General features: G+C 58.3%; 1 protein-coding gene across 2 annotated transcripts; it reads left to right on the top strand.

Annotated features, from left to right (window-relative positions):
• Window positions 1-9,415: 9,415 nt before the first annotated feature.
• B3GNT7 (UDP-GlcNAc:betaGal beta-1,3-N-acetylglucosaminyltransferase 7) lies at window positions 9,416-14,989 on the top strand. 2 transcript variants are annotated; one of them, XM_032638456.1, is made up of 3 exons: window positions 9,416-9,619; window positions 10,547-10,647; window positions 12,548-14,989. In XM_032638456.1, exons 1-3 carry the CDS (start codon window positions 9,506-9,508, stop codon window positions 13,740-13,742), a joined length of 1,410 nt encoding a protein of 469 aa, XP_032494347.1. In that variant the 5' UTR covers window positions 9,416-9,505; the 3' UTR covers window positions 13,743-14,989. The 2 variants fall into 2 exon arrangements, with proteins under 2 accessions (XP_032494347.1, XP_032494348.1); XM_032638457.1 differs by having other exon boundaries at window positions 9,444-9,619; window positions 12,552-14,989.
• Window positions 14,990-15,866: the final 877 nt, after the last annotated feature.

The raw sequence follows: 15,866 nt of genomic DNA, 5'->3' as shown, positions 1-15,866 counted from the left end.
ACAACAGTGATAGGCCCGCGTACAGCAAAAAAATAAAAAAGAAATAAAAATGGCAAGATTTCCTTCATGGCTGAATAATATTCGTGTGTACGTGTGGTGTGTGTGTGTGTGTGTGTGTGTGTGTGTGTGTGTGTGTGTGTGTATCTCACATCTTCTTTATCCATTCATCCATTGACAGCCGCTTAGGTTGTTTCCATATCTTGGCTATTGTGAATAATGTTGCAGTAGACTTGGGTGTGCAAATATCTCTCTGAAACACTTTTTTCATTCCCTTTGGATATATACCTAGAAATGGGGTTGATGGATCATATGGTAGCTCCTTTTTTAATTTTTTGGAGGAACCTCCATATGATTTTCCATAGTAGCTACACCAATTTACATTCCCACCAAAAGCACACAAGGGTTCCTTTTCCCCACATTCTCACCAACACTTGTTATCTTTTCCTCTCTCCTATAAGAGCCATCCTAACAGGTATGAGGTGATATCTCATTGTGATTTTGACTTGCATTTCCCTGATGATTAGCGATGTTGAGTACATTTTCATGTACCTGTTGACAATTTGGATGTCTTCTTTGAGAAAATGGCCATTTTAAAATCAGATTGTTTGTTTTTTTGCTGTTGAGTTGTTTGAGTTCGTTATATATTTTGGATATTAACCCCTTATCAGATATATGATTTGCAAATATTTTCTCCCATTCCGCAGGTTGCCATTTCATTTTGTTGATGGTTCCTTTTCTGTGCAGAAACTTTTTAGTTTCCTGTAGTTCCACTTGTTAATTTTGCTTTTGTTGCCTTTCCTTTGGTATCAAATCCAAAAAAAATCCCCAAAGTTGCCAATACTCATGTCAAGGAGATTACCCCCTATGTCTTTTTCTAGGAGCTTTATGGTTTCAGGCCGTAATCCATACAAGTCTTTAATCCATTTTGAGTTGATTTGGGGTGTGGTATAAGAGAGGGGTCCAGTTTCACTCTTTTGCATGTTGCTAACCAGTTTTCCTAACACCATTTATTGAAGAGACCATACTTTCCCCACTGTATATTCTTGGCCTTGGCTCTTTTGCTGTAAGTTAATTGACTACATATACATAAATTTACTTCTGGGCTCATTATTTGGTTCCATTGATCTTTGTGTCTGTTTTTGTGCCAATACCATACTGTTTTGATTACTATAGCTTTGTAATATAATTTGAAACCACATGTGTAATTCCTCCAACTTTGTTTATCTTTCGCAAGATTGCTTTGGTTATTTGAGGCCTTTTGTGGTTCCATACAAGTTGTAGGGTTGTTTTTTCTATTTCTGTGAAAAATACCTTTGGAATTTTGATAGTAGAGCCCTGGGAGTATAGCCAGTTAAGAACTGTTTGTTTGTTTGTTTGGTATAGTCTGGCTTTCAGGGCTAGGTGTTTGGGGGACTCTTCCCTCGGGTGGAAGTTTTAGAATTTGGCGCACTAAACTGGGGTCCAAACCCTCCACCCTTGAGAGAGAAGCTGGGAATTGTGAGTCCCCTCCTGGTACATGTCACTCTAACAGGGGTGGAGTACATGGCAAGAGTGTGTCTCAGCCTTTCCTATCCTTTCAATGTAGGTTTTTTCCTCCATTTTCTCGATGTGTAGTTGTCACTCAGCTAGTTTCTGGGTTTCTTTCAGAAAGAACTGCTCCATGTGTCGACATAGATTTGGTGTGTTCCTGGGAGGAAGTGGGCTCAGGCACCTCCTATGTCGCCACCTTGGACCACAACTCCCTATGTCTATTGACCCTGCCAACCTTCACAAGTTTTGACTAAGTCACCATAGAAAATTCTCAGATAAGTCACTCATCCCTGTCTCTCAGGTGCTGGACCTCTCCCCAGTGACATCAGCCCTGCTGGGTGAGGAAAGGGCAAAGCTGGGCCACCTGAGCTTCTGGGCAAAGTCCAGAGTCTTTGCTTGTGGGTGGGTGACAAAAACCACCAACAAAAAATTATCGGCACCTGTAACCAAATCAGGGGAGGCAGGGTGGCACTAGTTCTCAGGCCCTATTTTATCTTCCTAATACTACAGTAACCAATTACCAAAAACTTAGCAGCTCAAAATTTATTCTCTCACACGTCAGTAGGTCAGAAGCCCAGGGTGGCTCAGCTAGTTTCTCTGCTCAGAAATTTACAAGGTCAAAATCAAGGTGTTGGGGCTTCCCTGGTGGCTCAGCGGTCGAGAGTCCGCCCGCCGATGCAGGGGACACGGGCTCGTGCCGCGGTCCGGGAGGATCCCCCATGCCGCGGAGCGGCTGGGCCCGTGAGCCACGGCCGCTGGGCCTGCGCGTCCGGAGCCTGTGCTCCGCAGCGGGAGAGGCCGCAACAGTGAGAGGCCCGCGTACCGCAAGAAAAAAAAAAAAAAAAAAGTCAAGGTGTTGGTGGGCTCTTATTGGGAGGCTCTGGGAAGAATATGCTTCTAAGCTCATTCACACTGTGGGCAAAATCCAGTTCCTTTTGGCTGCAGGACCGAGGTTCCCGAATCCTTGCTGGCTGTTAACTGGGGGCCACCTGCAGCTCCCAGGGGCCTCTCTGGTCTCTAGGCTCCAAGTGAGTCCCTATATTTCACAACCAGTAAAGGCACCTCAAATGCCTCTCACACCTGGAGTCTCTCTGATGCTCCCGTCTGCTTCCAGCCAGAGAAGGTTCTCTGCTTTCAAGGCCTCTCACGATTAGATTGGGCCCACCTGGATAATCCAGGCTAAACACCCTATTTCCAGGTCTAGAACCTTAATTACATCTGGATCCGTTTTGCCTGTTTCCTAATATGGTAACAGGTTCTGAAGGCCAGGGCAGGGACAGCTTTGTGGGCGGGGCAATACTTTGCCAACCACAGGACCTCTGGATCCAGGATTCCGGCCCTGTCTCTCTGCCTGCGGCGCGTGTTGTTTGTTGCTGTTTGTGAGTGGGGCACGGGGTGCGCGAGCACAATGCTTCCCCAGCATGTTCAGAGCCACACTCTCAAAAGCCTGGTGACCGGAGAGGAGGGGGTGCCCCTCTCCAGGCTCCACTCCCCAGGGCAGAGCCCTGACTGGCCCAGTCTAGGTCACAGGCCCACCCCTTGGACCAAGCATGCTGTCAGGGCAGGAGGGGGCATAAGAGACTGACTGGCCCAGCCTGGTTGAGAGCCCACCCTGAGACCAGAGGGAGGAGGTCTGTTACCAAAAGAAGGGAGGGGTGCGGGGTACAAAGCCCAGAACAGATTTTGTGACCACTGTCACATGAAGCCCACTCTTGGACCCCTTCTCCAAGGCTCCTGGCTCAGCCCTTTACCGTGCTTGCTGCAGTTCTTCAAGGCCCATCGTGTTATTAACCCGTCTTTACCGAGACCCGGTCCCAGCTCTGCCGTTCACCAGCAGGCTGACTTTTCTCTGGGCCTCAGTTGTTCCTTCGGTAAAATGGGAATAATGAAACCCCATGCCTGGCCAAGCTCTCTAGGGCTGCTAGGGAAGCAGGTGGGAGGGTATGTGTGTGAAGAATAGTCTTTGTCAATGTGGAGAGGCCTTTGACCATAGCCTAGGAGGGACTTTTGGGGCTCTGAGTCTCGGCCAGAGTCTCAGTGGTCCCTCTGGCTCTGGCCCCTCGGGTAGCAGCACCAGGCCAACAGCTACCCGGCGGGCTGTGGTAGGAGCAGGGCTGCCCAGAATGCACCTGGCCAGGCTCTGGGCCATGAAAAGGCAGTCATTCAGGGCTTGGACAGGGGCCGGGTGACGAGAGACAGGGAGCCCTGTGCTTCGGAGAGGAGGGAGGCCTCCCGGTGGGGCTGAGCTGCCAGGCCGGGGAGGGCAGGCCGGCTCACAGCCGAGGGGGAGGCGCCGGGGAAGGAAGACTAAGCTAGTGTGTTTGAGGCCGAGGGGCTGAAAGGAGGCTGTGTGTGCCCAAGCCGGCCGCCTGGCGGGCGGGGATGTGAGTCATTGATGGCCTGGGGGGAGGGGGCACACAGCTGTCCAGGATGAGAGGGCACAATGCCCACCCTCGTGTGAATGCGTGTCAGTGTGAATTTGAACGTGCGTGCTGGGGGTGGGGCGGGAGCCCTGCAGATCTGTCTGGACCTCCCAAGGCTCCCTGGGGTAGGCACACCCCGTCATCCTCTGAATACGGCTGTGGCGAGACTGGCCTCGCCTGTGCCAGGGTCTCCTCGAGGCAGCCAATGCTGGTAATTCATGCCCTCCGTTATTCAGCCAACGGCATCGGTGCCTCCCCACCCTGTGCCGCCAGGAGAACAGAAAGGCCTGCCCCTGCTCTTGGTTGTGGTGGGACAGGTGGCGGGGGGACAGACAGACAGACATGATGCCAGCCAAGAGAGGGAGCACCTACTCCAAGGAAGGGGACATTTGAGGTGGGTTTTGAAAGATGAGCAGAAGTTCACTCGATGCAGCATTTGCATTTGAGCAGAAGGAAGCTGGAGTCTTGGTGAAGGAGAGAGGAAGGCCAGGGCAGCTGGAGTAGGGATGGGAGGTAGACTCCGGTGGTGCAAAGGGCCTGTGGTCAGTAGCTGGAGGTTTCTGGAGGTATGGGTGGGCATAGGCTTGAGGACCTGCAGGAGATCAGAAGAGGCCACTCAAGGATGCAGTAGGGAGCTGCCTGGCGCTGAGCCCATTCTCAAAGGCCTGCCAAGCAGGGTTTCACCGGTGGCAAATGAGCTGGTTGGGGGAAGCCCCTCCCACCTGGACTTGTGTGTGTGTGTGAAGGTGTGTGTGCATGTGTGATGAGTATCTGGGTGTGTCTATGGGTGAGTCTAGGTGTGTGTATGTGCCTCTCTCTGTGGAAATGTGTGTCTCTGTAGGTGTATAAGTGTGTCTGCGTGTATTTCTTACCAGGTGTGCATGTATCTCTTGTGTGTATGAGTGTGTATGACTATGACTGTCATGCCAAACACGCATGCTTCTGTGTGTGAATGTATCTGTGTCTGAGTGCTGTGTGTCTCTAAATACGTCTGTGTGTTCATGCCTGTCCCTGGGTGTGTGTGTGTGTGTGTGTGTGTGTGTGTGTGTGTGTCTGGGTCTGTCGCTTGCTTGCCTGCGTGTCTCTGTGTGTGTCTGCTGTGAGTGCCCACCACGCCCTGCCCACAGCAGCCTGGGGCTCAGCCCAGCTGGCCTGTGTCCAGGGCAGCATCCGGGGAGTGTGCCTCTCGTTCCCGCCCAGCTTCTTCACAGGCCGCCCTGACCCTGCTCCTGGGCCTGTTTCAATTGTGGCTTCTCTCTCCTCTGACCAGCTCCACCCACATGTGACTGGCTCCCACCCCTACAAAGGCCAGGGTGGCTTCGGCTTCCCCCAGGCCAGCCAGTGGGGGCCCAGGCACAGGAAAGGGGAGGCCAGCCCCGCAAGGGGGCTGTGCCCACCCCCCCAGTGGCCAGCCTGGAGAGAAGGACTTGTCAGGAAAACATTTACAGACACTTCCCACACACACACCACCCTTCTTCTTCCTTCTGGGGCCCTCAGGTTTAGGACTTGTTTCTCAGGGCAGTTTGAGAGTCCAAGGGGGCGTCAGCAGGAGGACTGGCCCAGGCAGCTCTTCCCTTGCCTTCTTGAGAATAGCAGCTTCCTTTAAGGGATCTGCCCCCTCGCAGTTGTTTCGACTACAGCAGCGGACACGTGACCCAGGCCCGGCCGATCATGGCACCCGAACCCCCCAGACACAATCACTGGCCCATCAAACAAGCTTGAGCTACTTGGATTTGGGTGTCTGTCACTTGCAGCCAGAGGGGCCCCGGACAATCCTTGCCTCAGTCACGGGTCTGAGTCTCCAGGGTGCACGGGACCACCCTTGCCTGGCGCTTACCACGCCTCTGTCCCTCCCTGGCTTTCTCAGATCCCATACAAGGGCTGTGGCCACCCTGCCCCCCTCTTCTCAAGCCACTGACTCCACGGCCGCTTCCTCAACTGCCTCCTGCTTCGATGGGAAAAGCGAACTCCTCAGCTCTTCCATCTTGGCCTGATTTCCTCCACACCTGCCTCCCATTAGGTCTTTCCTGTCCCCAGGCTCCCAGGAGGAACTGTCCCTCCGTTGGCCCTTGCCCACGGCTGACCAAAAGAGCTGGAATTGGAGGGCTCAACACCAGTGGCTCCCAAACCTTCCCGTGCATCAGAATCATCTAGGAAAGTGGGAAAATACAGTTTCCCAGGTTCCATCGGATTCTCTGCAGGCAGGCCCTGGAATCATGATTTGAAAGCAGCTTCACCGGTTATGGCGACATCACCTTCTTAGTTGTTGGGGCAGTCTTGGCTCCATCAGGATTTGGCCCTAGAAGGGCATCTCGGGCTTCCCTGGAAGCAATGGGGTTGCCCGTTGTGTTGCTCATATGGGGACCCTGCAAGGAGCCCCTTTTACCTTCCTCCCATCTTCTCTCAAGCCCCTGTGATCTGGGCTTCTCTTTGGCCCAGTCTTCCTTTGGGTGAGGTGACCTCTCAGACTCCAAACCAGACCACCCGTGCTTCAAAACCCTGTCCCTCCTCCCTGCCCCCTCCCCGAGCCCCCCTTTCTTCCCCCATCCCCCCACCTCTCTGCTCACTCCTTTTGGACCTCCTCCTGTTCCTCCCACTCTTTAAAGGGAGGGCCAACCCACAGGAAACACGTTCCCCTGGAAGACTGCAGGGGGGACAGAGTTTGCCTGCGGGGGGCTCCTCCAGTGCCAGCTCGTGCACTGCCCCCCTTGACCAGGAAGCCCCTCCCAGCATGCCCTGCAGGGTGGGTCAGGTTTCTGCAGGGGATATGGTGGCCTCTGAGGACCAGAGGTAGGTGAGGACAGTGGGCCTCACCCCACACCTCCTGGGCAGGTGGTGTGTGCCAGTGCAGTCAATGCTACCCCACGTAGAGCACCTACTGCGGAGAAGCACATAAGCAGACCTCCTACCCCTGCCCAGGAGGCCGAGGGAGAAGCACTTTCCATCCCAGGGCGAATTCAAGGACATGCTCAGGCTGACCAAGGACTGGCTAACCCTCCAGTCTGATCACTGTAGGTGATCAGAAAGTTCTGGGCCCAGGGCACTGCTCTGCTGGGTTATGGGACTCATTCAGGCTCGAACAGAGGGGCCTGTGCAGTTTCTTGCCAGGCACACATCTTCACCAAAGAGCGATGGCTTCTGACACTCCAGTGTGAATTAACAGACCCCACGGTGCAAGTGTAGATGGCCACCCTCGAAGCACTGGCCGTGGCTGCCCCTGGAGCGTAGACTCCTACTTGGGGAGGATGTGAATTCACACGCTCACACATGCTGCACTTAAGGGACCACAGCCAGGGCCACTCTCCACCCTGCAGCCTTTGCCCAGCTCTGAGCTCCATCCCCTCTCTCCCAAGTGCCCAGAGCGCCTCACACCTTGGCCAGAGTCTGGCCCAGTGCATCCTCTGGTCCTGCAGAGGGCCCTCAACATCTGAGGGCTCCGCAGGCTCTGGGCCCTGGGCTTTCATCCCAGGGGAAACCAGCAGGGTCGGGATCCCAACCAGTTCTGGAGGGTTGGTGGGGCTGATGTGAAAGAAAGTGGGGAGGGGGAGGAGGAAGGGGGAGGGGGAAGGGGGAGGGGGAAGGGGGCTCTTGGCGATCTCCCAGGCAGGGCTCACTGAGCTCCCTCTTTCAGGGCAGAACATCAACCTGAGGGGGGCAGAGGATGACCATGTGACAGGGACAGCTGACCCACTTCCACCATGCTTGGGACCCACGCCAGCCCCCGCCTAACCGGTTGCTTCCTTTCCCCCACCCTCCCTCCAGGGCCCCCTCCACCTCCCAGATCAGTTTCTGCAGCTTCCCTCTGTCTTCAGCCACAGCTGTGGGGCAGGTGACAGATTCCATCTGCAGACTGACCTCTGCCTCCTCAGGGGCCTCACTCGACCACCCCCGTCAAGGCTTGAGACATCAGCAGGAATCTGCTGCTGGGACTCTGCCCGAAGGGCAGGGGCTGGGACAGGTGGAGTGGGCCAGACTGGGTGAGCTCTGGCACTCCTGAGAGGGACAGGCCCAAGCAGCCCCAGGGGAGCCTGGCAGACTGACGGTGCAAGCTGACCAGGGGCTGGCCTGGCTCCCACCCCAGAGTCAAGCACCGAGTATTTAACTGTCATCCATTTCCCAGGCTGAGTTTGACCGAGGCACAGATCAAATGAATCCATGATGACAAATTGTTCCTCTCAGTGGACCAGATTCCACTGGCAAGCACTCTGCCGCTCTTGGCGGCCGTCTTCCCGTTATCACCTTTGAACCCTCCTGGGTTCTGGGGCCTATGGATTGCCATGTCGCAGGAGGCACTGATCAAGCTTCTCTGTAATTCCGTGCTGCCAGGAAACAGGTCTCAGGGCGATAAGCCACCTGCCCCCGGTGACATGTAGGAAGTGCAGACCCACAGACCCGACACTGCCCCTCCAGTCCCTAACCCTGGGCTCAAATCCCCTTCTCAGAGATCACTGTGTCCACCCCTCATTAGGCTCCTAAAAAGACCCCGCAGCTTCCCGGTAAGAGGTCAGTGCTGAGGCAGGGCGGACTCTCCTCAGCCAGGCCAGCACTAGCCCTCCCTCAAGGTCATACTTGCAGGGCAAAGCAAGAGAACACAGAAGCCTGGGCAGTGAACTACCTGGTGCCCTGCAGGATGGGTGGCCAGTGGGACTGTGGGTGGCCCTCAACAACAGGCTGACAGGCCAAGGGGGCTTTGGACTGCAGATCAGACCTTCTTCCTGCTCTGGTACTTGGGAGGGGCTGTTACTAAGGCGCTGGCCCCAGGGTTCTCCTTTGGAATTCTGCCTGAAAGGCCCTTCACGATCCCTCCCTGAGGCTTGCAACATCCAGGAAAAATTCTAATGAGCGCTGGCTTTCTCCTCCCCCTCCAATGGGCCCTCGAGCCTTAAAGAAAGGGCTCCTCACCGAGCCTCAGGGGCCTGGGGTCCAGCTGTGAAAGAGCAGCCTCCTTAGGCTTCCTACTATCTGCCTCTGACTGTACCTGGAGGCCTCCTGGCCTCCCTGGGTGCCCCTTGGCAGGAAGTTGCTCCCTGTCACTGCTTTCCCTGAGTGAAGGGCAAAAGGGCAACCCTTTCCCTGTCTCCGGAGCCAGGCAGGCTTCCTGGGTTTGCTTGCTCTGAGACCTGACTCACTGGAGGCAGGCACCTCCATTTCCTCCTCTGTAAAGTGGTAATAATAACAGCCTCTAGGACTCAGTCATTTCACGCAGGGTCCTAGACCGTGCTTTGCATATTGCACTGCTTGATGAATGTTAGCTGTTATTTACTGGACTGTGAAATGCTTCTGTTTCACTGCTGTGGGCCTTTTTTTTTTTTTTTTTTTTGCGGTACGCAGGCCTCTTAACTGCTGTGGCCTCTCCCGTTGCAGAGCACAGGCTCCAGACGCGCAGGCTCAGCGGCCATGGCTCACAGGCCCAGCCACTCCACGGCATGTGGAATCCTCCTGGACCGGGGCACGAACCTGTGTCCCCTGCATCGGCAGGCGGACTCTCAACCACTGCGCCACCAGGGAAGCCCTACTGTGGGCCTTTTTGAGGCCCTACTGTAAGCTCAGTGATGGGACCTCACCATGGAACAAGGCTAGGACAGACATTACCTGTTAGAGGATTCTGGAAGTCACCTGGATGGAACGCCTACCACCCCAGACCCACCCGGGCCAAGAACGCCCCTGTGAGTTCTCTGTCTTTGTGCAGCCCACTCCCTAGGAGTCCCTGGGTGTGTCGTACACAAACAGATTAATAAAGGCTTAGGGACAAAAAAGGTTGCTAGTGAAATACTTGTTGATGGATGAAAAGGAAGTTTGGGCCGGCAGAGAGGCCTTTCCTTGGTGGTGAGGAGGGGCTTCCAGAGGCGAGAAGGACCCCAGAGATGGAGAGGGCTATTGTCCGGGGATACAGAGAAGGTTTCAGGGCTGAGCTGCGGTCTGGGCCGGGGTCCCCACTCAGGCAGCCCGGCCTCCCCCTGACCTCTGCGCGGGCTTCTGCTCTCCCAGCCCCAGTCCCTCTCCTCGGTAGACCCAGCCTTAGGTAAGTAGGTGCGGGGGTGGGGGGGCGGGGGGTGTTAGGGGAGAGGGCAGAGGGAAACAGAGGGGCGAAAGGAAGCCCTGTCTGCCTCTGCCTCCCCCACCCAGAAAAAGTCCGGACGGGGCCGGAGGGAAATGGCTGGGCCCCGCGCGCCTGGGGAGGTTGGAGGTGGGTGGGGTCCCGGTCCGCAAGAGTCCAGAGGGGCCGGCGACCCCAGGGAAGCCCCGCGGGGGAAACCGCGTCCCTGGGGGCGTGAGTGATCCTCGTGGGCTCCGAAGTCCTGACTCGGCCACTCACGCTCGGGCCGAGTGATCCTGGGCGGCTCCGGGCGCTCCCGGGGCTCGGGCGCCACCCCCGGGAAATGGGTAATTGCCGCCCTGCGCGGGGCTGAGGGATCGGCGCGCGGCCGCGGGGATGGAGGGCCGGGGGCGCCGAAGGGGTTAAGGTACCTGGGCCAACGCCTACCCTCCCGGCCCCTCCTCCGGCCGCGGGGAAGAGGAAAGCCTCGGCGGGGGCGCGTCCCGGCCTCCGCCCATGCCCGCCCCCGCCCGCCCCCGTCCCGGTCCCCATCCAGGTCCAGGTCCCCGCCCGCCGTCCCCGAGCCGCGGTGCCCAGAGCTGCGATCCGCGCGCCCGGCTCCGCCGCCGCCCTGGACCGGGCCGCCATGTCTCTGTGGTGAGTGGGGCCGTCGGGCCGGGGGACCCGGGCTGGGGGCGCGGGGAGGCATGCCCCGCTGGGTGTCCCGGGCTGGCCTCACTTTCCCGGGCACAGATGGGCTGGCACAGCGGTGGCCGGAGATGCCCGGCTGTGCGCGACGCCTGCACCGGCCAGTCGGCGACCGGGGACCGCGGGGCCCGTGCGCTCAGCCCTCCCCGGCGGCCCCTCTGCTCCCTTACGCCCGGGCACCGAGGCACGCACATCCACTCCCGCACCCGGGGAGTTAGCGACGCAAGGTCTCGCCGGCAGTTGGGTCCCGTCCCCCATTCCGAGGGCCTCCTGCGTCCTGGGCGACCCCCTTCCTCTACCCTCAACCCCCGAGTGGCTTTCCTTCCTCCCGGGGAGCTCGTGCCTCCCGCCTGCCCACCTATCCCCTCTCCTCTCCTCCCGTTGGGGGCTTTTTTCCCACAAATGAAGTGGGGTGGTGCAAGTGGAACCAGCCTGGAGTGGAGGGGGATGACCCCCTCTGTACTTCCTCCAGTCTGGCCTCCCGACCTGGGGTGTGGACGGCTTTGCCGAAACCCCCAGGGCGGGAAAGCCAGCCCGGAGCACTCCGCTCCCACCCCCTGGGAGGATCCGGTCTTGGGTCACATCCCTGTCCCAGCACCTGAGAGGATCCAGTCTTCCTCCAGGAAATCTTGGGACCCCATGGAAAATTGCCGTCCATGGGGCTCAGCCTTCACTCGCCCCGGGTGCCTGCCGCCTAGTCAGCCGGTCCTGAGGCCACTCCGGGCTGCTCCACCTGGTTCCTGTCTCACCACTTTACAGTCTGTCTCTCCCATATCTCCCCTCTTGGCACTCAGGGCCATCTCCCTGCTGGGCTGGCCCTGTGAGGCTACACTTTTCTGGCCTGCCCCCCGCCCCCCTACCGGAGTCCCCAGCTCCTATGTCTCCACAGGAGAGTATATGGCAGGTGGCCTGGCCACCTCCAGAGTGTGAGCTGAGGAGAGAGGGTCCTGGGGTCCAAGGGCTCAGGGTCCAGGGACTCAGGGCCCGGGCCCTGGCTCTGGCTCTGCGAGCACTCCTGGAAAAGAAAAAACTGATTTCTGCTTCCGAAAGGGGTGTGGTGAGGTTAACTTGTTATGAGGGACCCTGGAGAGTGGGGATACAGCTGCACCCTTCCCAAAGCAGCAGAGCTGGGGGACTTCACCTCTCCTAGCGGGCGTATGGGGGCAGTGGGCATGCTAGGAGATGCTCGCCCCATTTTCAGGCCTCTGTCGACCGTGAGAGCTGTTGTTTTTTGCTGGGTCACATGGATGCAGGGGGACGGGGGAGGGACAGGCTTCTTCAGGTCCCAAGTTAGAGCCGGCTCCCCAATGTCCCCCACACTTTTTGAGCAGGTGCACTCTGATGGTTCACCAGGCTTGCACAAAGCAAAGGGGGTGCCTGGGGGAGAGGTGGGGAGCAGGGCAGAGGTCACCCTCGGGGAATCACAGCACTCCCCTGACTCCATACCCACTGTGTGCTCGGCACTGCAGCTAGCACTCCAATTGCATGATATCCTCATTTCAGAAAAGAAGAACTCATGGCTCGGAGAGGTTAAGGGAGACCCACTGGACCTCTCCATTCAGCTTGTAATTAGCAGGACCAAAATCCGAATCCTAGCAGCCTGACTCCACAGTGTTTGTACTTCAGCTCTGTGCTGTGTGGCTCCCCTGGTCCTGGAGGAGGGAGGTCAGGATGAGAGAGGAAGCAGGACCCTCCTCTGACCGCTCAGGGGCCCAGGGACTTGAGTCTGTGTCCAGGGTCCACTTGCCCATCTGGGACTGCACCTCTGTAAACGGGGACTGACTCATCCTTTCTTCTGTCCTCTGTACCATCCTCTCCCCACCTCACTACCCGCCCCCCCCCCCCCAAGGAAGAGAACCATCTACAAGAGTGTGTGCCTGTCGCTGGCCCTGCTTGTGGCTGTAACAGTATTCCAGCGCAGTCTGACCCCCAGCCAGTTTCTGCAGGAGCCCCTGCTACCCACCCTCGGGTTACAGAAGGCCCAGAAACCAAGCGGACACCTGGTGAACCCTGACAGCTTCTGGAAGAACCGGAAGGATGCGGTCACCCTCACACCCATGGTTTCACGGGGCCCCCAGGCCTGGGATGTGACCACCACTAACTGCTCAGCCAATGTAAACTTGACCCACCAGCCCTGGTTCCAGGGCCTGGAGCCACACTTCCAGCAGTTTCTGTTCTATCGCCACTGCCGATACTTCCCCATGCTGCTGAACCATCCAGAGAAGTGCAGCGGCGACGTCTATCTCCTGGTGGTTGTCAAGTCCGTCATCACACAGCACGACCGCCGCGAGGCCATCCGCCAGACCTGGGGCCGCGAGCAGGAGTCGGCGGGCCGGGGCCGCGGCGCCGTGCACACCCTCTTCCTGCTGGGTACAGCCTCCAAGCAGGAGGAGAGGGCCCACTACCAGCAGCTGCTGGCCTACGAGGACCGCATCTATGGGGACATCCTGCAGTGGGACTTTCTTGACAGCTTCTTCAACCTGACCCTCAAGGAGATCCACTTCCTCAAGTGGCTTGACATCTACTGCCCCGACGTACGCTTCATCTTCAAGGGCGACGATGACGTCTTCGTCAACCCCACCAACCTGCTGGAATTTCTGGCTGACCGGCGGCCCCAGGAAGACCTGTTTGTGGGTGACGTCCTGCAGCACGCTCGGCCCATCCGCAGAAAGGATAACAAATACTACATCCCCGGGGCCCTGTACAGCCAGGCCAGCTACCCGCCGTATGCAGGCGGAGGGGGCTTCCTTATGGCCGGGGGCCTGGCCCGGCGCCTGCACCACGCTTGCGACACCCTGGAGCTTTACCCCATCGACGACGTCTTCCTGGGCATGTGCCTGGAGGTGCTGGGCGTGCGGCCCACGGCCCACGAGGGCTTCAAGACATTTGGCATCTCGCGGAACCGCAACAGCCGCATGAACAAGGAGCCCTGCTTCTTCCGCTCCATGCTCGTCGTGCACAAGCTGTTGCCCACCGAGCTGCTTGCCATGTGGGGTCTGGTGCACAGCAACCTCACTTGCTCCCGCAAGCTCCAGGTGCTCTGACACCGGGCGGGCCGCCAGCGTAGGCGAGGGCGTGTGCCCTCGAGCCCCGGAAGGCACGAGGCCGCAAGCGCGAGGCCGGGACACAGCCTTCGGTCTCCGCGGGGAGGCGGAGGGCTGGGCCTTACGTGTCCCCAGGTGTGGTGGGGTGCAGGGAGCCGGAGCTGAGGCCCGGGAACGTTTGGAACTGCCCAGACTGGAGACAGTTCTCTGGGGAGCAAGGCCACTGGCCCCTGGCAGCCCTCCTAACCTGGGTCTGTGGCCTGGCTCCCTCTGACCCGGTGGGAGGCCCTGGTGGCCTCTGAAGGAACCCTGTGCTCAGGTACCTGGGCTAGACCTGCCCCTGGATGGGTCTGCGGCTGCCCTCTCACCTTCACGGAGAAGATTCTCCTTCTCCTGTGAAATGCCTCAGTCTCCCCATGGGCCCAAGCAGCCCTTTCAGGAGAAGCTTAGCCCTGTGCAGGCACACAGGCCCTCTCACGCCCCTGGGTCTCCTGGAGACTGAGCCTCAGAAGGCCCTCAGCACACCCCCGCCCCCTGACCTACCTGGGGTTTGGCTGCCCAGTCTACTCCCAGTTGGCTTCACTCCTACTGCGTCCTGTGATGCTCCCTCCGGCTCCCGTCTGTCTGGAAGCATGACCGGCCACTCTGACTACCTCAGCGATCCTCAGAACCTCTGGATGGGCTGCAGCCCCACCTCACCCCCTGATGCAGGGCCAAAGAGCAGTGCTCCGGCCCCGGCAGTCACGGTGCTGCCCAACCAGCCCAAGCCGAGGGCCCTCCTGCAGCCCCGTGAGGCCTGGCTCCCCAGCCGGAAACCAGCCGGTTCGACCCTGGAAGTGGACATTCCTTTACTAATGTGAAGTTTTATTTATGAAGAATTTGGAGGGAGAAGGTGCCAGGCCTCGGGAGAAGGTGGTGTTCTTCCCTCCGCTTCCCTCATTTCAGCAAGACACGACCTGCCTCGGCCACTCTTCCACCCACAGCCACAACCCTGCCCCGGCACCCCCGTGCCCGTCCCAGCCCCGCTCCAGAACCCTGCCCGACCTGCACGCCTACTTCTGCAGGGCCTAAGCAGACCACCATTCGCCCCTGTGAAGGGATGGCGTGGCCCTCGTGAGCCACCCCACTCAGGTTCAGGGGTCCTTGGGGGTGGCTGCAGAAGGATGCCACCTTGTATCAGGATCGAATCACCTGGGAAAAGATTGAGGGGTTGACTCTATTTTCTCAATAAAAGGGGACTGATTTTCTTTCTGGTGTGAAAGTTCCTGTCGCCATCTCCGTCAGAGGGCCTGGCTGGGGCCAAGGTTGCTGGAGATTTCTGAAGACACAGCTCGTAACTTGTTCTTGGCTGGTGGGTACACAAGGACCCTTTGAAGGACCTTAGAGGGAGCTGAGTGCCAGGATGAAAGCAGAGTCAAGAAAGACGCCCCCTGGGTGGGGAGCGGGGTGCAAGAGAGACCTGCCACCCGCAGTGTTCCCAGCGAGCGCCAGGCCAGAGCCGCCCCGAGGCCGGCGCTGCAGCGAGTGGGGTTGGGTCGGGGGCATGCAGGGCCTGGTGGGCTTCCTGACGTTCCTTCAGCCAGCCTGGAGCCTTGGTAAGGTTGACAAGCGGCACTGAAACAGTGCCTGTGTGGGGTCTGGTGTGAGCGGGACTGCACTGTGCAGGGAACCTCGGCCTAAACTGCGTACTTCCAGGCTGGCGAGGGCAGCCACCAGCAGGAGAAGGGGCACTGGGGCTGTAGTGGGCAAGACAGCAGCTCCCTGCCTGCGCCCAGTGGGTCACATGCCCCGAGAGGGCCACTTACTTATTAATGCCCACACTAGGACTCTCCTCCAGGTGAGTGAGAGGAATGGCTAGATCCTAATGTAATGCACCGTCTTAGAATGTTAAGAATTTCATGATGGCACAGCAGAGAGTTAAACTGGGCACAGGGCCCTTCTGAGGTGGAGCCTTGTGACTGTACAGGTCGCTAGCCCTGTTTGTCCATCCCTCACCCTCTGAAGCCAGGGGCTGCAGAAAGCAAGGAGGGGCTCTGGGGTCTCTGCCTACCCAGGGCTCAGTCCAGCGAAGCCAAGAGCCATGGAGGGACACCCAGGAGATGGAAGTGGAAGGGCCACTGGACC

This window comes from Phocoena sinus, chromosome 7 (genome assembly GCF_008692025.1).
Source record: "Phocoena sinus isolate mPhoSin1 chromosome 7, mPhoSin1.pri, whole genome shotgun sequence".
Taxonomy (NCBI): Eukaryota; Metazoa; Chordata; class Mammalia; order Artiodactyla; family Phocoenidae; genus Phocoena; species Phocoena sinus.
Note: the sequence above shows the minus strand (reverse complement) of the source record. Positions and strands in the feature narration are given on the sequence as shown.

Coding starts and splice junctions, on each gene's coding strand:
- B3GNT7 (XM_032638456.1), top strand. CDS start 9,506: ATGGGACCTCACCATGGAACAAGGCTAGGACAGACATTACCTGTTAGA. Junction 9,620..10,546: donor CCCGGGCCAAGAACGCCCCT/GTGAGTTCTCTG, acceptor GTCCCCATCCAG/GTCCAGGTCCCCGCCCGCCG. Junction 10,648..12,547: donor CGGGCCGCCATGTCTCTGTG/GTGAGTGGGGCC, acceptor CCCCCCCCCAAG/GAAGAGAACCATCTACAAGA.